The 23,696-nt window shown below is 36.6% G+C and overlaps 1 protein-coding gene across 3 annotated transcripts; it reads right to left on the reverse strand.

Annotated features, from left to right (window-relative positions):
* Positions 1–2,196: 2,196 nt before the first annotated feature.
* LOC113058664 (myelin-associated glycoprotein-like) lies at positions 2,197–11,464 on the reverse strand. Of its 3 annotated transcripts, XM_026226780.1 has the most exons (11): positions 11,333–11,464; positions 10,340–10,404; positions 9,811–10,179; positions 8,459–8,755; positions 8,112–8,369; positions 7,622–7,882; positions 6,783–7,091; positions 6,601–6,700; positions 5,458–5,560; positions 4,497–4,550; positions 4,010–4,171 (listed from the first exon to the last, which is right to left on the reverse strand). In XM_026226780.1, the coding sequence occupies exons 2-11, from the start codon at positions 10,386–10,388 to the stop codon at positions 4,010–4,012; spliced, it is 1,962 nt and encodes a 653-aa protein (XP_026082565.1). In that variant the 5' UTR covers positions 10,389–10,404; positions 11,333–11,464. The 3 variants fall into 3 exon arrangements, with proteins under 3 accessions (XP_026082567.1, XP_026082565.1, XP_026082566.1); XM_026226782.1 differs by lacking the exons at positions 4,497–4,550; positions 5,458–5,560 and having other exon boundaries at positions 2,197–4,171; XM_026226781.1 differs by lacking the exons at positions 4,497–4,550; positions 10,340–10,404; positions 11,333–11,464.
* Between the last annotated feature and the right edge of the window lie 12,232 nt (positions 11,465–23,696).

Consider the following 23,696-nt stretch of genomic DNA (forward strand, 5'->3'; position numbering starts at 1 on the left):
GGAAATAAAGATGTAGTTGTTGATTCTTTTTTCATTACCAATAATATCAAATAAGAATGACCCATCACTATGTGTGTGTATTATTTATTATTGTCATAGTTGTGTTATGGTATCAACAGACGTAATTTCCAGGGACTCATTACATTAGTCTGAGATGCATCTTGACCAGCGTTCAAATGGCATCAAATGTTGGTGTGTGTTATGTTCTGTAATGCAATTTCACCATATGATTACTCTGATTCATAGAGAACAAGTACTATGTAGTTTATGGGTCATTCTCGAGATTTTTAAGAACTCATTTTTAAGAACTAAGAACCCAGAAGCCAACAATAAACGTCCCACCACTCACAGAAGGAGATAAAGCAGAGATGTCCTGCAAAGTTCCAGGGGACTGCATAAATCCCACAACAAATGCTGAATGGGAAGGGATTGAGCCTGACTGAGTTCAAAGGAGAATTGAAAGTGTGATTGATCAAGATAATTTTGCCGAGACTTCAACATTGACTTTCCATCCTGAGCTTAAAAATCACAATACTAACCTCACATGTACAGTCACTTTTCAAGGAAACATCCAGACTGAAAGTACTGTCATCCTCAAAGTATACACAGCATAGCACATCACAAGATTGATGTTGACAAAACTGCCCTAATAGCAATTAGCCTTCATAATAATCAATGCTAATATTATTAATCATAATTGCCATTAAATGATAATTCACTGTAACTTCCTTTCAGATGCCCCAGCAATCCTGGACTGCTGGCGTTGTTTCATGTGGGGTGATGAACTGAGTTGCATGTGTGTCAGCAGTTGTGTGCCGTTACCCCAGATATAGTGGCTAATACCGGATGATGCTAGTGAATATTACAGTGCTTTTTTCCACAGACAACATTATAAGCATCATCACCATTTCCATTGCTAGTTTTGGGAACCTCAATGCTACCTTTTGTGTCAGTAAAAATCTCATAGGACCGGCAATAATGGAAATTGAAGTGCATGGTACCACTAAATACTTCAGTGCTGTTTCAGTAGAGAACATCAGCAGCATAAGTTCCTGGTTTCAGGAACGTCAACACTACCATTGAATGTGTCAGTGAGAATCTAATTGGTATGACAAAAATGGAAATCCAAGTGCACAATCAGGCTGAAAAACCAAAAGGTAGGCAGGACGCAATCATCATGTGCATTTTATACAAATCACTTCTCTTATGAAAATCTTCATTGTTCTCTTAGCAAGTTGGAGTTTTTCCACCCCATGGATATTCATGGATATTACACGTTCTCAACCAAGTAAATATGGGCAAGTGCAAGTTTTCAGACCTCTGGCTGGAGGACGCTCGGTTTAAAGACTGGCTTAGACCAGTAGTTGGAAACAGTCGAGAAGCTTTTTGCAACGTTTGCAAGAAAACGATAAGTATTATATTATATTATATTATATTATATTATTACACATTGTGTAGCTGTTCATTCTAAAGGTCCAGTCTGTATTCTAATTTTTATGTAATTGTTATTCTTTGACATATTGAGTAAATCCTATGGACCAAGGCCTGTTGTGATATCTTGATTAATCCAAGTCCTATGGTAGAGTTCCCTCTTACTTGAATGTAGCTCACTCACTTGTCCAAACACACATGCACACTCACATACACCTACAGAACCTCTCCTGACTTTCTCTTTCTCGCTCTATCTGGTTCTCTATCTCTCCCTCCCAGTGTTGAAATTAAGTTATAATTGCCTCATTAAATTGTGATTAAATATGTTATTAATTCATTTTGGAAAGATATTTCATGTCTTTACTTGTCACTTTACTTAACACTTAACACTGCTACAGCTGAAGTTTGAAGCCGTGTTGGTAGTAAAAATATTGTGATGGTAGTAAAATAGGTGGTAAAAAGGTAGTAAATTCAATTTAAGAATCTCTGTATAAACCCTGACTTAGTTTTTTGTTTCACTTTTAAAGAAGACTGGCGTCATTTGAGGTGGGAGACTTTTATTAAACAAAAAGAAAGCAAGCAAAGAACATCATATAAATTATTATTTAAATAATGATTGGAGATTTTCTTTTCTGCATTATTATGTCAATAAGGAAACAACATTATGTGTTCATTATTATTGCCATCACACAGTGAGAAACATACAAATATCCTTTACAACACTCAAAGTGGAAAATTATGTTTGACCAACTAATGCGCCCCAAATCGGTTTTTTCTTACAAATAAATATCTGTGTATACATCTTCAAACTTGGACCGTCTTTGTTACTAATTGTATATGCACATATAATGCCATTTTGTGTTTGATTTTCTGCAAAATATACACCATTGTTGCACAATGTATGTTCTTGTTGTGTGGTCAAAGGTTCACAACACAGAACTATATATCATGCAGAGTATTTACATAAATTGGTATCCTACCAAGGTGCCTTGAATGCTTTATAAATGTTAAACTTGATTAATTTAAGATCATAATGACTCATTAATCTGTTAGTCAAATTGCATTTCAAGGGCTAATCGCATATACTGACCATCTAACAAACAACTATCAACACAACCTTACCAGAGGATTACATGATTACATGAACCATTACATTTATTTCAAGCACCTTAGGTAAAGTGATACCTTCCTAAATGGTGCTTATTTCTTATTCAGTTTCAAAGGATGAGCAACAATCCTCCATTATTTAATCGGACTTTCTGCTTATATCAAATGTCAGTTTGATAACCATATTAGATTGCAATGTGTGCTGGAGCAGGGATGACCTTCAGGCATTATCATATAGCCTACTACATCCTATCAGATTGACTGGATTATTATCAGGGGGAGTTTGCTCCTTAATGTATTTGGAACATTTAAAACAAATATATGTCTGAATAAAAGGATACAAAGTAGTTGGGACAAACAAAATCCAGCAACCATTCAATAAACCAGTTTTCAATCCAGTTACTGGTCTGTTTTCATTTACAAATACAAATAAGTGAAGGTACAGTATAAATGAAAAATAAAACGAGTATTCATTTAAAGGAATAATTCACCCAAATGTCATCATTTACTAACCCAAATGTTGTTCCAAACCTGTATGAGTTTCTTTCTTCTGCCGAACACAAAAGAGGATATTTTAGTTGATGGTAGACATTGACTTCTGTAGTATTTTTTCTACAGTGGGGAAGTCATTGGCTGCCAGCAATCATTGGGTTACCAACATTCTTCAAAATATCTTCTATACGTTTCACAGAAGAAAGAATATCATACAGGTTTGGAACTAAGTTTTTTGTGAAAATGAGGGTGAGTTCACTGAATTTTCATTTTTTGAGTGAACTATCCCTTTAACAATCACTTCTGGGCATGTAATAAAAGTTTCAGTGGATGAATATTGAAATGTGCTTGAAGACCGATACACTCAGAAAAAGACTGAAACAACTGCTGTATTTTAGAGAGTGTTAGGCCTTCAAGACGTACCCAGAGTTGGGATAGTGCTTATACATTACGTCGAGGCGCACATAGCACCTCGTTCCCTGATGCTTCGACTTACAGCGGACACAGTGAAAAGGACCACTAGTGACTGAGACTCACCTGCAAACCATACCTTGCTTCAGACTATAAGCTCTACTGTAACTCTTGGGGAAAACACCCTTCCTTTTGGAAAGTATTGTCTTTTTAAACCAGGAGAATACTAAGACCTCTTATATCTGATTGAGAGAAAAAATATATGGTATGGTTACAGTCAAGAATGGGAGTAAATAAACAAAATCATTAATAAATATATAAAGAAACTCTGCTGTACAGTATCTTTTACTGAAAAGGGAACATATATTTCCCAGAACCTTGGAGACATAAGAGAATGCAATCTAAAACAGCCTAAGACTCATTGTCTGTTAACTGTCCGAGACAGTTGTCCCTTGAAAAGGCCACATTTAAAATGGGTGAAATAGGAAATTTGTGGGGCAGTGGGAATTATTGGGCCCTAGTGGCCACTGTGTCCCGTTTGGTTGAGGCATCAGGGAAGAATCGCGGTTCATTTGGCCTTAATTTCAGTGTAGTCACCGCTGTCACCATTAGCCCTCCTGTAGCCTCCCTCCAGATGTCGTCCATGTAGAAACTCTAGGGTGGCATAGTTCAGCTCTTGCCTCTCCATGCCTGCAATTGGGCCAACAGATTGGTAATCACTGTCGTCTCCCTGTGAAAATAATTTATAAAAGATATTTAGGCACAATATTCGGAGGCAGAGCAGGAAAACGTTGGTCATGTCAAAATAAAAGTCCTTAACAATACACTCAAAAGCATTGTTAGCATTAAGCCGCTAAACAGAGTGAGGTAGCCAGCATATGAACCATTAGCTTCAGGGCAGCAGTGAACAGCAATGTTAAAACAGTAATAAGCGTAAATAAGTTTGTAGTAACTGGATTTTTTTTCTCAAAATGTTTTGCTTTTATTGCTGTCTGTTGCTAGTTTATTTCACCTCCACCCATTTGTTTACATGCTAATCTTAAATTCAGCCTTACCGTGCCTTCTTCTAGGATGGAGTTAAACTTTGAGCCCAGGAGCTCAGTCTTAAGCTATGTTAAGGGAAGAAAAAGAGACAGAGAATGCATAGAAAGCAATGAAAGAGGGGAGAATAGAGGTCAGGAAATGCTCTAAGCATAGACCTACACTGGAACTCTCAGTTGTGACGTACCATCCACACTTGGCTTTGTGACAGTGACTTTATTCAGAATAGCATACCAGCATACTTCTGTTTCTGCAGTATGCAGTATGTATACCGTGACAATATGCACATTTTATTTATTTATTTTTGTATGCATAGACCATGTATCAAACTCCGGTCTTAGAGGGCTACTGTCCTGCAGAGTGTAGCTCCAACCAGCTCCAAAACACCTGTGTGGAAGTTTCTAGTAATCCCAAAGACCTTAATTAGCTTGTTTAGGTGTGTTTAATTAGGGTTGAAGCTAAACTCTGCAGGACAGCGGCCCTCACAGAACTGAATTTGACACCCCTGGAAACTATGCAGACAATACATTTGCCAAAATATGCAGTATACAACAAAGCACACTGTATTCCACAATGCAATAATCACTTGCACTTACTATAATAATAATTTAAAAAAAGCTAGCAAACCATTCTGATCAAAGCAGATGGCAGCCAGGTCTGTGTATAGTAAATCATAAAACTGCACCTCAGAGTTCCTCTTTAATTCATCCTCTAAAAGTATGTAAGAAATTATTTTTAATATTTGGTTCCTGATTTTTTTTTAATGATAAGGCTAAGTGTGGAAAGCTAATTACAACTAGAGAAGAGCCAGTATTTAATATAATTTGCCACAGATATGCAAGAAAAGAAAAAAAACTTAGAATGTTGATTATTTTATTGTACGGTGTGCACGCTTTTATTTTGTATTATCACTTAAAGTGCAAGTACTGTATATACTGTGTAGGTGATTTATTCATTATTATTATAATATCTCACCACTTTTTTCCTGAGACTCTGTTTGTCCTTCTTGACTGCGCTGTAGAACATTGAGGGATTCTCCACTTTAGATCCCACGTCCTGCCCAGGGTTACCATTCTCTCTGGGGGGGTGGAGTCAGAGAATCAGACTCTGTCTCACACTCAACCATACTGTAAACTAACTGGCAACACTTTAAAGGGATAGTTGATCCAAAAATCAAACTTCTGTCATTTTTACTCATTCTTGTGACATTGCAAACCTCTATGACAGACTTTCTTCAGTGGAACACAAACCAACACATTTTGCAGAATGTCTTAGCTGCTCTTTTCCAAACAATTCTTTAAGTCTAAGCTGCTCTTTTCCATTCAGTGAATTGAGACTGGGGTCGACCTTCAAAAAATTGTATGCTTCAATTGATTTAAATGATTATTGGTCACAAGACATGAAAAAACCAATAAATATTATTGTGAATAATTTGTGATCTTAATATATGTAAAAAAAATATATTTTTTAATTTTGTTTTACCTGTGAACATTTTTATATGTAAAATATTTGTATCTCTTTCAGAGGTTAACAGACCTTGTTCATTTACATTGTATGGAAAATAACTACTTGGACATTCAGCAAAATATTTTTGCTTGTGTTCCTTAAGAAGAATGAAAACCATACGGTGAGTAATATTTTACAGAATTTAAATTTTTAGGTCAACTATTCCTTTAAGCCTGGGCATCCATTTTAACACAAGGGGATCATTGCGACCCCTTAAATAAAACTGGCATTGTGCCACAGTGTCAAGTTTGGGAGTGTTTTGTCTGGGACATTTTATTTTTTCTTGCAAAATGAGATAGGAGCAGGGTGTTTGCTGCAGAGCTCAATGGTTTTGAGGCTGAAAAGCAATGGTATGGGGAAATTGAACATGCAGTAGATTTGTTAGTCTGCAATTTTGTGCACAATGTGGCATGTTTACTATCTTACAAAGCAATCAAATTGGATCATCTGTGAGTGGGTTATGGCTTGAAAACCACATGCCAAAGAAACGAAACAAAACAGAACATGGATGACTAGGCTTGGGTGTTTTGATACATACAAACCCCAGTCCCAACCTACAAACTCCACCTAAATGTTATTCTCCCATGGGTCTTACTTTTGAAGAATACTCACTTTTTATTATTCTGACCAACGTATCGCACAGCTGCAATGATGAAGGCGATTACTGCCACACCTCCAATAGTCCCCACTATGACGGCCATCATGAACTTTTCTGAAAGTGTGCACAGGGTTCATCGATGATACCTCAAAATCATATAAATGGTTGCACAAATGGTTTTAGTAAAGGTACTTACTCTCTTGCTGCAGTCCCAAAGGGATGGTCTCAGAGCCATATGTGTTGCTGATGCTGCAGTGCACATGGACAGCTGTATCACCATTGTTCCCCCTTTCACCCTTGTCCTGGAGCTTGATGATTCCCGTGGACGTGTACCCATCTGAGTATGTGTGGTAGTTAAATGTGTTATTGTAGTCATTGATGGTGATGTTGAGGTCAGGCAGGAAGAATTCAATCACAGGCTCAGGGTTTCCAGAGGCAATACAGACACACTGAACGCCCTCACGTACTATGGTGCATTTAGAGTCATCAAGGAGGACAGGGGCAACTGGGAAAATTGAACAGAAATAGTCAAACAGCACATCTATCAGTGTTGTAGCACTACTACAATGCAAATCCATCTCATGAGACTCAAGTCTTATTTCCAATCAAATTTTTGAGGAGCATTTGGACTCAACCTGCAATTGGATTCCAATGAGCTGGTACCGATTAGTCAGGTCTTGTCCATAACACTGGCATCTATCTTTCACTTGTTCTACACTCATCTATGACAAGGATGTTAAATTCAGTTTCTGGAGGGCCACAGTCCAACCCTAATTAAACCTTAAACAGCTAATCAAGGTCTTCAGGATTACTAGAAACCTTCAGGCAGGTGTTTTGGAGCTGAGTGGCCCTCCAGAACTGGAGTTTGACACATGTGATCTATGCCCATCTTGCCATCTTAAGAGTTCACCCAAGCTGAACACAAACCAAAAACCAACTTATCTTTTGAGAAAACGTCCCCATAAACTGTCCTTGAGCACAATCATGAACTACTAGCTCAGTGTCACAACTGGTCGAACTTTTACATTGACTTACATTCTACAGTAATGTTAAGTGAGTTACTGGCCCGTCCATGTTCATTCTCAGCTAGACAGCGGTAGACTCCGTGGTCCTGAGGCGTGACTTCCTGCAGCTCAAGCACAGACCCCTCCTCTGCTGTGATAGTGCCCACCAGTTTCCCATCCTTCAGCCAGGTCAGCGTGGGCATTGGGTTACCTTTGCTGATGCACTGTAGAGCAACTGAAGATCCCTCCAACACCGTTAGAGATTCATTGATCCACGGCTCCCGTGGAGGATCTTCCAGTTGGAGAGAAAAGAAATGAGAATTTTCTGAATGGATAATGGATTACTAGCATACTGCTTATGCTGCCATACATACAACATATTTACACCAAACAAACAAAACAAAAAAATATATATATAGCCATTGGGGTCCAAAAACACCACCTATTCCCTAAAAAATGGCTTGCGGTAACTTTAAGTGGTTTATATTACAATACACAAGAGTGCATGAAGTTTTTCTTACAATTTACTGCCAAATACATGGATGCGTTCATGCTGCCGTAGCCATTGTCACCAACGCAAGTATAGACACCATCCTCCTCTGGGGTTAGGTTGTCCAGAGGCAGCGAAGAGTTTGAAGCAACTTCCGACATCAGCTCTGTGTCTCCAAAATACCAGGTTATTTTGGGGGTTGGATTACTGTCCACATCACAGTGCAGGACCACCGAGCTTCCCTCCATTACCTCTTGAGACACATTCACCCACGCAAATCGAGGGGCATCTAGAGATAAAAAGATAAGTCAGTACATATTGTCTCTGTACAAATGATGTATTTTTGATCAAATAAAATAGCGATTCGGTGGAACTCACACTTGATGTCCAGTGAAATGAGGCGTTCATAGACGAAGGTGGTGTTTTCGTAGTGTACCCGGCAGCCCAGCCGCTGGCCATTGTGCATGGGTTTGGGTGTGAAGGTGAGGGTGCTGGACAGTACTGCAGTGTTGCTGTCCTCAACATTGTCAGGGGTAAATAGAGGGTTGGGCAGGTCCTCTGTGTACATCCACTGGATCTGTGGACTCATGTCTGGACAATTGTCTGGGACGTAACACGTCAAATCCAGGCTTTGGTCACTAACAATCTCCTCTGGAACATCGATGTTGGGCTGATCTAGAGGAGAAAGAGACATCTGAAGTCAGTATGAAATTAAAATAGACATTTTTTACTTTCTTAATATGCATTGTCTTAATATAATACTTTCTTAATATGCAATTGAACTGCTGGTTTCGTCTGGTCAGAGGAGAGTTGGCCCCCCCGACTGAGCCTGGTTTCTCCCAAGGTTTTTTCTCCATTATGTCACCGATGGAGTTTTGGTTCCTTGCCGTTGTCCCTTCCTTTCTTGCTCAGTTGGGGACACTTAATTTACAGCGATATCATTGACTTGATAGCAAATAATCGCACAGATACTATTTAAACTGAACTGAACTGAATTCAATGATGAACTACCTTTAACTATCATTTTGCATTATTGACACACTGTTTTCCTATTTAATGTTGTTCAGTTGCTTTGACACAATCTTTTTTGTTTAAAGCGCTATATAAATAAAGGTGACTTGACTTGATATTTCGTCTTACTTTTTATCAAGCAAAACAGCTATTTATGCATTATTTTTAGCAAACTAGATCCATTTTTCTATAGAACACCCATTTTTCTAAATACAAAGTCCCACCCTACATATTAAATATGCTGTTTGATCCAGAAATAGATCTTATTATGAAAATGTATTAGTTGTGGTTGAAAATGCTGTTTCATGTTGACTCCAAAATGCTAGACCAACAATGTTTCCGTAACCAGACTGCAAAGAATTATATTCTTAACATGTTTTTTTTAGACTTACTTTCAGGTAAATAATAAAAATAAAAAAATCTGAAAATTCTGTTATCATTTACTTGCTCTCATGCCGTTCTATATAGTACCTTTATTACTTTCTTCTCTGGAACACAAAATAAGATATTCTGAAGAATGTTGTAAGTGTTTTGTTCATACATTGAAAGTAAATTTTGACCACAGCAACACTGAGACATTTTTCAAAATATCTTCTTTCATAGAGTTTTGGAACAACAAAAAGGTGAATATATGATGACAGAATGTAAATTTTGAATGATTTTTGGATGCTGTAAGGATTTTTAGATGTTATTACTGGGAGACAAAAAAATGGCCTTACCCAACACCTGTAGTTTTGTAAAGTCAGGAAAAGTGTAGATGTTTGCACCACCCAGGTCTGCCCTGAAGTAATACCTCCCAGAATGTTCCACGCCAACATTATTTATCATCAGGGTACAGTTTTTTTGAGTCAAGTCACCAAGGAGCTTGGTCCGTCCCTTGTAGCTTTCATGGACAATATCTGTGCGTGACTTATACACCACTGGGGGGAAAAGCTGGGGGTAGGGGTGGCCGAAATACCAGATCCCATGGATCCCTCTGTAAGGTCTGACGCCAGAGGGGTATGTGAATGAACAGGGTATAACCACACAGGAGTTTGTCATGGCTGAAATGTCTCTGGGCATCCACACATTCCACTGAGCACTTACATCTGTTCAGAGAAAGCGAGAAGAGCGCAGGTAATTTAATTATTAAAACAACACCATTATATCACCATGTCTCTATGAGGTTCTATAAGGATATAATGTTGTTGAATATGTACCATAGTACCTTAGCATTAGCCAAAGGAACAGTAGTAACAGCTTGCTCACCTTTCAGGATAAGCAGCAGAGGCAACAGCAGCAGCTCCAAGCTCTTCATGGTCTCAGTTTATCCTCTGTTACAAAACCAGCACATGCATCAGCAAGACAGACAGTCTCAACTAACTGCTTGGTCTCTCTCCCTCTCTCTCTTTTTGGTAGTAGTTTCACTCATACTCAAAAGTATTTGGAAATATGTAAAAAGTATATTTCATTCATTATTTTCCTTTGGTGTTTTATATATATATATATATATATATATATATATTGTCTATCACAAAACCAGTCGTTGGAGTATATTTGTAGCAATAGCCAAAAATACATTGTATGGGTCAAAATTATTGATTTTTCTTTTATGTCAAAAATCATAATGGTATAAAATAAAGACCATGTTCCATAAAGATATTAAGCAAATTGTGTGTGTGTGTATATATATATATATATTGTTTTTTTTATGCCAAAAATCATTAGGATATTAAGTATCCATTAAGTATCATGTTACATGAAGATATTTTGTAAATTTTCTACCATAAATATATCAAAACAAAATTTTTGAATAGTAATATACATTGCTAAGAACTTAATTTGGACAACTTTAAAGGCGATTTTTCTTAGTTTTCTCATTTTTTATTTTTCTCCCTCAGATTCCAGATTTTCTCAGCCAAATATTGTTTTATCCTAACAAACCATACATCAATAGAAAGCTTATTTATTCAGCTGTCAGATGATGTATAAATCTCAATTTCAAAGAGTGGTTTTCCCTTATGTCACATATGTGACCTAGATATGTTTCTGCAGAATTCTATGATAACCTAAGCCCCTTGGGTTGTGATAGTCAGAATTAGGCGAATATATTTTATTTAGTAATATTTAAGATATGCTCTCTCTTAATTAGTATAAACTAAGAGAGAGGGAGAGAGATTCACTGCTACTTTTCAAATATACATTTTGGACACTTCTAAAATGTCTGTTTGTATTTGTTTTAGGCCACCTTTCAGGCAATACCTTGAACTGCTGGTAGAGTGTGCTGAACCACAACCAACTCCCTCTCCAACGGTTTACTAGCCGCTGCTGTCCTTCCCTCACAAACAAGGGGGCGTTTTCTCAAAGCACATCAACTCAGCCTCTCTTCTGTATTGTCTTAAAACATCAACAAAGAAATGACATCAGTATCAAGAAGCAACATTAGCTCTCTTAACCCACACTGACACACTCTCTTCAACAGACTCACGCACGCCGTACAGGACCGCAGTGTGTGGGAGAGGAGAATTGCTCATTATGAGTGTACTACGTCAACCCTTGCGTGTTTGGCGCACATACAGGCAACAGCACTGTTCATGATATGACACATCATCCACAGAACATTCGTCCACGTTCACAGCGTCACACAGCTGCTTCTGATGACTTCATTCACGAGCGCTTGTCAGCAGCGTGTGCGCTTAAACATCTCCTCAAGACTTCAGAGCAGATGGGGAGTACAGATGGTGGCTGATAAATGGATTGTTCTAGAAATCTCCAAGACTATTATATTCGAAGATTCCCTTGATAGCTCATATGAGTTTGATGGAGTTATTGAACGAATGAACTTTACGAAAACGACTGTTAATCCAACTTTTATAGGTTGTCGAAAGAATGCTCCGCACACAATTGTAGTTTTTATTATTTACAGTATATATAGATACAGGTAGCAGTAGGCTATTTTTGCAGTAGTTATTTATTTATTTATTTATTCTTTAATCAAATAATAGCCTAATTGTATATGGTGGTACCCCACTACCTTTCGTATGTATAAAATATTATATTATTTCTATAGCCTACTGTTTCACGCAATTTACTACATATATGCCTATTGTTGAGTGCAAGTTATGATGGGATTTAAAGGGATATGTCACCTTCTAAATATATTCTGTTATCATTTTTTCACCCTCATAAAAAAAAAAAAAATCCATGTAATGTTTTGGTCACCACTGATTTATAGTGCATGGACAAAAATGGATGATATATTCCTTAAAATATTTTTTTTTCCCCCACAGAAAAGTTATAAAGGTTTGGAACAGCATGCAGATAGTGAATAATGACAATCATTGTATCCTTGAACTTATTTACCACAATGCGACCAGTTAAAAAAGTACAATTAATTTATAATAGGCCTGAACAATGTTCAAGACTAATCACCATAATGGTGACTAAAAAAAACAACAACTACTTACTAACACTTATTATCCAAATATCCAATGCATTTTCACTTTTTACAGTATTTTTGTGCTATGAAAGAAACAAATACAGTACAACAACTCAAATAAAAGAAAAATACTTTAATACTTCAACACAATAGTCTTACAATTTTCTTTATGTCAATTTTTTCTCATTTCAGAAATATTTCACAAAAATATACAGTATTTTCTTATAATGTCTGTTGAATCTTATCCATCCTGGCAATATTATTTTACAGTGCATATTGTAACAATTGAAGCCTTCCGGAAATGGCTCATCAAACAAACATCCCTAGCAGCCTTTTTTATTCTTTTTAATCATAACCGAATAATTATAATGACACCAGCTGTTCCAGAAAAAAACTGAGCTAATTTATATGCCCATCACACAAGATCTAAGAGCCAGTAAAGGGCTGTTGCTTGGAACTGAAACCCCTGGCAGTCCGCGTTTAGAAAGGATGAAGCAATTCCCAAGCCAAACAAACGGACCATTCATACTCCACAAACAAGCCTTGGACCATCCAAGATACTTGCCTCATACCAGATCCAGATTCCACTCTTGGGCTTTCCTGAAGGTGAAGAACTGGTCTCGCGGCTCCTTCTGGTTCTTCAAAGTCCTCCTGCTCTCTCTTCGTCCTTTTTCAGAAGTGCAATAATGGGGGGGGGGGGGGGGGGAGATAGACAGATAGGGAGAGGAGAGGATAGAGACTTTTAGCTATAAGCTGGGTAAATGTGTGCCGTGGGCAGCCTTGAATATGCAGACATTTCCCTCAGTGCATTCTTCTTCTCTAGCCCACATCGTGCATTCTTCTTCATGACATCTCTGCTTTCTACCCTGGTCAAAGCCTCTTATTCCAGCCTGTCTGGGTAACACTGTTCCTCATGGTCTTTGGGTGCATTTCTGATATTGGTCATAAGATACTGTTGTGAATGAGTTTGGACTGGTTTCAGCTGCAGCGGCAGGAATTCATCTTCGCATGACTCACCTTGTGAGCTAAATCTATGTTTATGTGGTTCATTTTAACTCAACATGAAACCATAATGAACCCTATTTATTTCTTAATGCACATTCCTTGTCTTATTATGAATGATTCATCAGTGTATGTTATTCCAAAGTCTGTAAACTGTCATCAAATGTAACTGAATTGACGTCACATACAGTAGGCCAGTAGATTTGTTAACAAATAGTCATTGGTTTTGCAAACTCAGTCAGTTTGTCTTTTATTCAACAAGAACACATTAATCGACCAAAAATTACCAGTAAAAATATGAATAATGTTACAAAAGATTTTCGTTTCCAAATAAATGCTGTTTTTTTTTTTGTTTGTTTGTTTTTTTTACTTTTTATTAATGAAAGATTCCTGAAATAAATATTAGGCAGCACAATTTTTTTACACTGATAATAAGAAATGTTTTTATACACCATATCAGCATATTAGAATGATTTCCGAAGTGTGACAACGAAGATAGGAATTATGACTGCTGAAACTTCAGCTTTGCCATCACAGAAATAAATCACATTTTAAATCAATCGCACACAGAAAACAATTATTTTAAATTGTAATAATATTCCAAATTTTTACTATTTTAACTGTATTTTTGATCAAATAAATGCAGGCTTGGTGAGCATAACAGACTGAAAATATAGATTTTTGGGGGGCATTTTATTTAATTTAAGTAGTTTTGCAATATTTTGCATATTAATATTATTTAGTCTAAATCACAATTATATGTATTGTACAGTTGCTACAGAGACTCCCATAGTTTGTGGAAGGGGCCGTGCGAAACAAATGCACAAAATCCTGTGTGACATCAAGACATACATCATGCCACAGCAATAAATAAACCCAATAAAAACCCATTACAAATGAGGCATTTGTTGCATCCAGTGCGGATAAAAATACTGATTTTAATAACTTACACAGTCTTATTTTGCGTTACATATCGCACTGCGTAAACATGTCTGCATTTGTGATCTGCTCAGAACTCGCGTTTGAATCATCAGTGGCAAATCTTTTAAATATCTAAACATACTTACATACTGTGAGTCAGAAGCACCAGACTGTCCTTGCAAATGTGGATCTGCCCCATTTTATAGAAACAGACACCGGTTTCAAGATTTTGCCTTCCAGATAACATATGGGGGAAGTCGTGGCCTAGTGATTAGAGGGTTTGACTCCTAACCCTTAGGTTGTGGGTTCAAGTCTCGGGCTTGCAATACCATGACTTGAGCAAGGCACTGAACCCCCAAATGCTCCCCGGGCGCCGCAGCATAAATGGCTGCCCATTGCTCCAGGTGTGTGTTCACTGCTGTATGTGTGTGTACTTTGGATGGGTTAAATGCAAAGCACAAATTCTGAGTATGGGTCAACATACTTGGCTGTATGTCAAGTCACTTTCACTTGTAACAAAGAGAGAAGAATAGTATATTAATTTGGCTTGCTGCCCAGGGAGAGGGCTCCGAGTTCAGCATCGGAGACATATTTGGGTTGTGTTCGAAATAGTGTTGTAAATACAGCTTATCCACTGATTTCGAGTTGTGTCCTCTTTTGGAAGGCCAAACAAAGTAGTTTCGCTTTCACAACAAAAAACACAGCTTTTCCACAACAGCGAGAACAAAAGTTATGCCTTCTTTCTTTGCGTAAACATTTGGGCTGCGTTATGCAAATCTTCCCACATCGTGACATAGACATGTGGGGGTATGAAGACATGAACGAGCCGTTTTGGGGGGGTGTGGTTGACTTAACTTTTATAAAGAATATCTCTTTGGATTTGAGATTTTAGTCTTTGCAAATTTGCAGATCTTCTTTATGCACCAAGAGTTTGTAACACTCCAAAGAGAAAGGAAAACTTGAAGTTGCATCATATGACCCCTTGAAAATATCCGCCTCCACGAGGCAAGACTCTATATGTAAATTCTAACACTTTTTACTGGACTACTGATATAATATTTATTGGAGTCTTTATTCAATGATTTAAAACAAATGTAAAAAAAAAATCATGCATTTTGTTTATGTATAATTGTGATAAATAAGATAATTGAGGGTAATAAACTTATTATAAATGAAGGAAAATTACGGACTGCACCTTTAGACATCACTCAAGTCTTTAACAGGTTCTGTATAGACATACACCTAGTGCTTTAGATCTCTTCAGAACAGGTCTGTTCACAGCATGCTTTGCTGTCAGCCTGTGACGCGCCCTGCGTCCATAAGCCTGGGCACCCTCTAAATTTACCAGAGGAGCAGATGGTGGTAAAAACACGACTGCTGGCCCTCCCACACTGTTTGCGGTTTATGAATGTGCACTTAGTAGGGCATATTCTCATAGTTGCATAATTTCGGTGGGAGGGATTACAAATGCCTGTGAGTCAAAACACACAACATACTAATATAAAACTATTAGCATCATCACCAGTTTCAGTATGGAGTAACAACTTTGGGATAATTAATAAACCCACGTCGTCAAACCTCAAAACAGAGCTCACACAGCTCATAGATTAGCAAGGCAATAATTGATAAATGGCTTAAGTGAGAAGCAATCAATCGATGAGTCAGATTGTAAACGTCGCTCAGATTCAAAATGATCTGATCCAGGTATGTGTAAAATTTCATGAAGCAGCCTACCCACATCCGGGACCCACAAGAACGCTGCCAGGACGGGGGATGTTAATTGCCAAAATGTCCACTACTTGCAACAATATCCTGTTGTGTTATTAAGTTTACCTGAATCACTCAGAAGAGCTGCCATCCACAAGATTAAAAAAATGGATAGACTCTCTATTGAAGTTTATGAACGAAATGGATATTTTTATTGTTTTGTTATTTTTAAATGTTATGTGTGTATGTAAACACACACACACACACACACACACAGAGAGAGAGCCTTCTCCAAGCAATATGACATTGCATTGATAATAGAACCATTTGTATCACTCAAGAGTGTCATGGCGGACACCCAAATTTACTATAATTTTATAAATAATACTGTTTTTGTGTCACAGAATGTAGTTTTTTAAGTGAGAATGTAGTTGTTTAGACATTAAATATACAGTTTGTTAATAAATATTTTTCTGAGAGCAGCCTCACCTCGGCCAATTCTTCTGGAATTTGCTCTGATGTCACATGAGTTGTAAACAAGGTTATATTTACAGTGAGCTTTTAATGAAGCAATTCAGCGTTCCTGGGCTCAGCTGTTGAACTGTCACTGAGATTTAAATATTTAGCGGAAGTAGTTCTACACAAAAGAACCATTTCAATACCACCTCCATTGCTAACCCTTTTCAATTTACACACTCATGGTGTCGAACTTTTGTATAAATGCAATACCACACACTCGTAGCCGTGTGATATGGCTTTGTATCAGCATATTGTGATTACCTACGGCAGAATCACAGCCATGTTGATATACAGACATATCACACTGCTACTTGCTTGATATTGCTCATATATATATATATATATATTAATTAAATTAAATTAAACAAAAACATTTTATACATATTTACACATGGCTATCTTCAAACATGTGGATGTGTTTTGTGGATGTATATATATTTGTGTGTGTGTGTATATATATAGACACACATATATATATATATATATATATATATATATATATATATATATATATATATATATATATATATATATATATATATATATATATATTATTTTAAGTATATTGGTATATTGTATATGCTTATTTGTATATATTTAATATATTTAATTTAATTTTTTTATTGCATATCTATTACTATAACATAAATAATAAAATAATAATAACATTTAATTTTTTTATCACATGAAATAAAAATAAAAAAGTCAACATTTCTGGATAATAAAAGTTAATACAATTGGATGTAATCTTAGATATGTTAATAGATATATATGAACATAGCAACTGTGCCTTATAGATAAATATTCCACAGGCATAGGGGCAGATGGCAGTCTCAGTGGTCTACCTTCACTACATAGCAGCTTCCTGTCCATGTTTCAGACTGTGAAGACAGAGGCCCAGATCCAATTTAGTAGGCTAGGCCGTCCCACACTCTTTGGGGAAAATCCATGCTAATCCACTGAAGTTACTCCTAATTTTTTTAATCATTTTTGATAATTTTTATTTTTTGCAGACAATGGCTGTGAGAGCATTTTGAACTTCTTTACATGCTCATTATTTCATAACCATTATTTTCATGGGTCTTTTGTCTGACCAGCACAAATCCAGGAAGTGTTATTATAGTGATATAACAATAGCAACGGAAAATCACTGCTTCACGCCAACATCCAGTGATGTTAAAAATCTCGAAATGGAGATATTCTCTTATCTCTTGCTCGTGAAGACAAATATCTCTTGAAACCACACATCATAAGACTACACACCAATGGAAAAATAATATATAAAAAAATTATAAATTAAGGAAGAATAAATGAATCAAAAATGAAGGAAGTAAAACACAACACAAATGTGTGGTTGCTCTCTTGAAGCAAAACACACACACAGCTTGCATTTGACGATCCTTAGATTCTTCACAACAAAAGCTGTTGTTCTATGGCAAAGTATGTTTATGAGTAATTCGGAATAAATCCAACTTCACGCCACTCTGCTGCTAACCTAAAGTGGGATGTAATGAAGCCCTACTACATGATCGAGTGTTTGGCAGGAAAATGTTGACACGGGCACAGCATGACACATGTAAGCATGCATAACTGAACTATTATTCCCTCTCCTTCTGTACCTGAACAACTCTGTCTTTGCATCAAATTTTTTATGTTATTAAGAATACAACTCATTTGCTGACAACAACAGCATGAAATTCACATACAGCCATGATCAGCCTCGATTTACTAGTTGATATACTATGATCTCTAGTTTCGTCATATATCCAATATACTCTTATAAACTTCTGTGCAGCAAAACATTTGAAATACCCCCCTAAAAACCATACTTGAGAATAATAGAAAAAGGAATTAAAATCACCTGAAATGATCTAAAATGCAATAAGACTCACCAGTCAAAAGGTTCCGGAGCTTCTCAGCTCAAAACAAGAATTAATCAGCAGATAGAAACCGTGGCATGACAGGCGCTCACAATGACACGCACACATACGGATGGGATGGAGGCCTCTCTTGCTACCTTCTGTACCATGCTCCAGGCGGGGCAGGCTGGACGGGGGGAGAAGGAAGAGGAGGTGGGCTCGTTTCTCTCATCCTTTCAACTCCTCCATTCTATGTGAAAATGTCAAAGGCTCAGAGCAGGGAGCATTGTTTCATCCACTCAGGCCATTCATAAACGGACACCCACTCTGCTCAACCCACAATGCAGTGCACTGTTCCTCCTGGCCGAAAGCACATGGATGTGGCAGCACAGCCAAGGTCAATGCAACCGAGAATGAAGATGCCCCCACACACAATGCATCATTTACACTGGATATTATGAGAGGAATGCAAGCATTTACATTAGAGAGCTGCTTGGAGAGTGTTCCTGTGATGGAAAGTCTCTGTTAATCAAAGAACTATAAAAATAAAGAACCTTTAACATCCATGAAACATTTCCATAGCACATAAGGTTCTTTATAGTGGAAAAAGGTTCTTCAGATTGTTCAAACGTTCTTCACACTAAGAAAAAGAAAAGGTCTTTTTAGAAAACAGAAATCAATATGTTGATCTGAAGAACATTTAATACATCTTATGTACCTTAAAGCCTTTAAAATAACTTTTAAATGTAAAATCAAAAACATCCCATCTCCAAAGTAAGTAACCCTTTAAAGCAAAAATGGCTCTTGATAAGCAGTGAGGCCTTTGGAGAACCTCTGTAGAACATTTAAAGATAGTTCCTTGGACATTTAAGTTCTTCTAATCAACATAGCACCATATCTAAGTTCTTTAAAGCACCAGTGCATAGATGGTATTTCTTAAGATTATTATGTTTTTGATTCTAACAGGCACTTTGGTTTTTTAGGAATGTGTGGCCACAGAACTAACCAGAGTACATCACCAAAAATATCATCACCAAAAGGGACTGAAGTAAAATCTAACATGACAGAAACTCAACTGAGGTGCTTCTAATCATGAACTAAAATATGTTTAAGCATGTTGAGTTGCCATTAAACAGCACTGTGTCCAGCCGTCTTGATGAAAACACCCTGTTCCAGTTATTCCAGTTACAACACTCTGCACCAGAGAAATAAGTCAATCAGTATAGACTTAAATGCTCCAGAGCTTCAACAAACACCACACACACACAGACACTCCTGCCCCTTGTGCTTCTGTGCATAGTGGCTATTGTTTAGGCCGTCCCGGGGAGAGAACAGAACGGCCAGGCTGGAGCCTGACACCGCACAACACAGGGAAGTTGATGCGCACAGCTAATTGTCTTAAAAATCACAATCACCCATTCACACCTTCCATTTCACTGCCTTTCTCTTGTGAGCGTTACAGTCATAATTAATATGTCAAACATACACGAGGATGTGATTGTAAAAATACTTGAGATTAAAGGAAGAGCTCACCCAAAAATAAACACTCTGGCATAATTTACTCATCCTCATGATGTTTCAAATCTGTATACATCTCTTTTTTTCTGTGGTACACAAAAAGATATTTTGAAGCATGTCGGTATCTGAACAGTTGGGACAAAAAATACTGTTGAAGTCAATGGGACCCAACACTTTTTGGTTACCAACATTAACATATTTATAAAGTCATATCAAAAGTCATACAAGTTTGGAATGACATGACTGAATAAATGATGACAGAATTTTCATTTTGGGGCTGATATAAACACAACGCACAATGACGTTACTACAAAATAAATTTAAGCAAGCAACATTCTTAAGCCAGGAAATTGGTCTTCAAAAGGGGGTCTGCTAATTGCCTACAAATTTCATTAAAGAAATATATATATGTTAATGTCAAGCAAAGCTAATATATATTTAATATTATTAATGGGGCCATTCTATAGTGTCATAGCCATCTATATTGTCTGTCTCCCCAAAGACTATAGGAGGACAATGGATCCTTTTTTTTCCTTCCCAGCACTAAGTGCCCTCACCCCATATCTACAGCAGGGCAAGAGCTCAGGCCTCCAGGCACGCTGACCTCATGGCTCGAACCAGAGGCCTACTGTGGGTCAGTGTGTGTGTGTGTGTGTGTGTGACTGGAGCAGTGTGATCATAGATGCAGCAGTAATGGTGAAAAGCCTGACTCATGTGGGTTTAAGATCTGTAAACTCACACATACATATATAATGCATTTTAGATTCATATAAAAGTTTCCTTTCTGCTTCACTACTGTTATTTTGGTTTTCTATGTAAACGCTTTGTTCTTTAATAACTGATTTGAGAATTATTATTATTTTATTTTTTTTTTGGTTTCCCAGTTAACTCGGAAGGTCTTATTTTAAATCACAAAGAAACCTTATGTGAATGTAATTTTCCAGTAACTCCCAAAGAATTCTCCGTTGTCATGGAAGCTATTCCTAAAGGAGCTGTTTATGCTTTTAAGGGTCTCATTAGATCATCCAGCACTTAATCTTTAGACCCATATGAAATCCCAGGAGGAAAACTGCTTTTTGTCACATCCTTCAAAAGGAGCTTGTAACAACACTATATATGGTGTCTTATTGGAGGAATGTGGTTGATCATATTGATTGGAAAAATGTGAATATATAATAACTAACAAGGTTAGAGACATCTCATTCAAATTGTTACACAGATTTTACCCAGCTAAAGTGTCTTTGAAAAGGTTTAAATCAGACAAGCCTTTCTTTTTGTGGTGACACTAATGAAACTGATATACATATCGTTTGGGATTGTCCTCACACAGCAATTTTGGATTGAATTCTCCAATATTATCCATCGCAGTGTGCTACAGGGTTTCTCTCTGCTTTTTAAGGATGTACTGTTTGGCTTCTTTAATATTCAAAAAGACAAAATTAATGAATATTTTATTAATAACCTATTCTGACTTCTTGCTAAATTTCACCACAGTAAATTCACTTATCAAAATCCTTTGGTTGTAAATGTTTTTTTGCATGTAATGCCACTTCTTTGTATGAGGTATTGACATTCTCTGCACATTTATCTTTGCTATCTTGGCATTAATAAAATAATAAAGAAAGAACAATCAATTCTCTTTCTGGCTCAGACTGCATTGGTTACGCTTATGGGTCTGTCACGTGATTAAGGAATGACTCGAGAACCTGAAAGACTCATGAGATGAACTAATCAATTCTCTTTCCGGCTCAGACTGACTAAAACAGGTGAACTAGACTAATTCCAGTGGAGAACCTATAGAATTTTGCGTATGCGCGACTGGACGAATCACTCCCCAAGACGACTCGTTCTTCCCGAGTCACATTAAAGATTCGTTCAAAATGAAATAAATCATTCAAGGATGACCCATCCGACTGGCATCAGAAGAAAACACCAAAGTGAAACGTTTTATAGATTTTTGATATAAGCACAAAATAGGAAATCAGAAAATGAAGCGTTATCTGTTTTTTCATTTTGGTTTTAGAAACAGATTTAAAAAAACAAGTCAAGTTTCAATTAGAAAAACGAAAGAACGAATGATACACTTATTACTCTACTATAAACTATGCCTGTTTCAATGGAATATTTTTACTCAAATCAAAGGAAATAGTGACTAGATATTCAGTTGAGCAACTGCCAGATTACAATAATCTTGACTGCTTCAAAGCTAGTTTGTAAAACTTTATACAAGAACACAGTGTGCTAACAACCATGACTGGCCTAAAATCAATAGAAACAAGATGCATTTTACACCATTATTCCATATATTTTTTACAATTCTCATTAAGGATAAGCCTAGTGACCTTAAAATGTTTTTGGACACTTAAAGATGTCATTGGATGAGATAATAAATATCAATCCAAATGGCATCTGCAAATAATTTTTATTTTTTTTAGCCAAAATGTCCAATTTTCAATGGCTCTGAGAAATTCTATAAGCAGAGTAACCACAGGTGTAAAGAAACATATTAATCATGAACAAGTACCACAAAGAGTACTTAATTTAAAAAAAGTTAGATTTTTTTAATGATCTTTTAAAACCCTAACAAACTTATAATTGTTTTGCTAAATGTGTTTTATGCTGTTTTCTTAAAAAAGAAACACCATTTGGTTTGAAATCTACTACAATCCACTATAATGACATTGGCACATGATTAAGTGTGGGTTGAATGCACAAATACTTTTACAAAGCATGAAATACTACTTCATTAATTGTAACAACTAAACTGATCTACAGTCCACAAACACAATAATAGGAATTGCGAATGAGGCAGCTGGCACTGAGAGTCATGCGTCATACAATTAATATTGTGCACTTGGAAAAGTGCAAATGCCAGATGACAACACACTTCACATCTCAAAAACTACTGGACATTCATCCAGAGCAGGGTTTGATTCACTGGCAGGTAGCCAAGAGAGAAACAGGCAAACATTATCCTACTTAAGAGGTTAAATCCTTTTAGGCCTTGACTAAAACATTTTGTATGACCAAAACATTAGATCTCAATGCATTTCCCTGGTTTGGAAACATAATTATTTTGAGAATAAACATCATTCTTTCTCTGAACCACAGTGCCATTACATCACATTCTCTGATATTCAGTACTGTAATGCAAACAACTGAGCAGCTCTTGTGTTTGGGGAAAAAGGCTGATTTAGTAAAGTTTAACAATAACAAAGTCATAAATAATAGGTGTTTAGCACTTCTGTCTATAAAGTAGTTGCACACAGCCTTCCAATATGTAAATACAATAAATAAAAGATATTAAAATAGTTGTTCTAATATCTGATAATAAAATATTGTTAAATAACATAAAATGTTAAATATTAAATAAAGCCGTAAAATATGTCAAAAATAAAATGATAGTAAAAAAAAAAAAAAAAAAAAAAAAAAAAGTAATGTAATGTAATTCTCACTATAAATCACAACATGCCAAATAATGCCAAATAATTCTAACATTTCTTGACCTCACATATATGTGCTTGTCATGTCATTTATGGATGCTGGCTTAAAAATATCAGACTTACCTTATCAGATGTTCTTGTGTGTAAACAAGCAGACAGAATGCAGATAACTCAAGAGCAATGCCAGTTTCTTTTCCTATTGAATCTCAAACCCTCCC

Source organism: Carassius auratus, chromosome 40, assembly GCF_003368295.1.
Source record: "Carassius auratus strain Wakin chromosome 40, ASM336829v1, whole genome shotgun sequence".
Taxonomy (NCBI): Eukaryota; Metazoa; Chordata; class Actinopteri; order Cypriniformes; family Cyprinidae; genus Carassius; species Carassius auratus.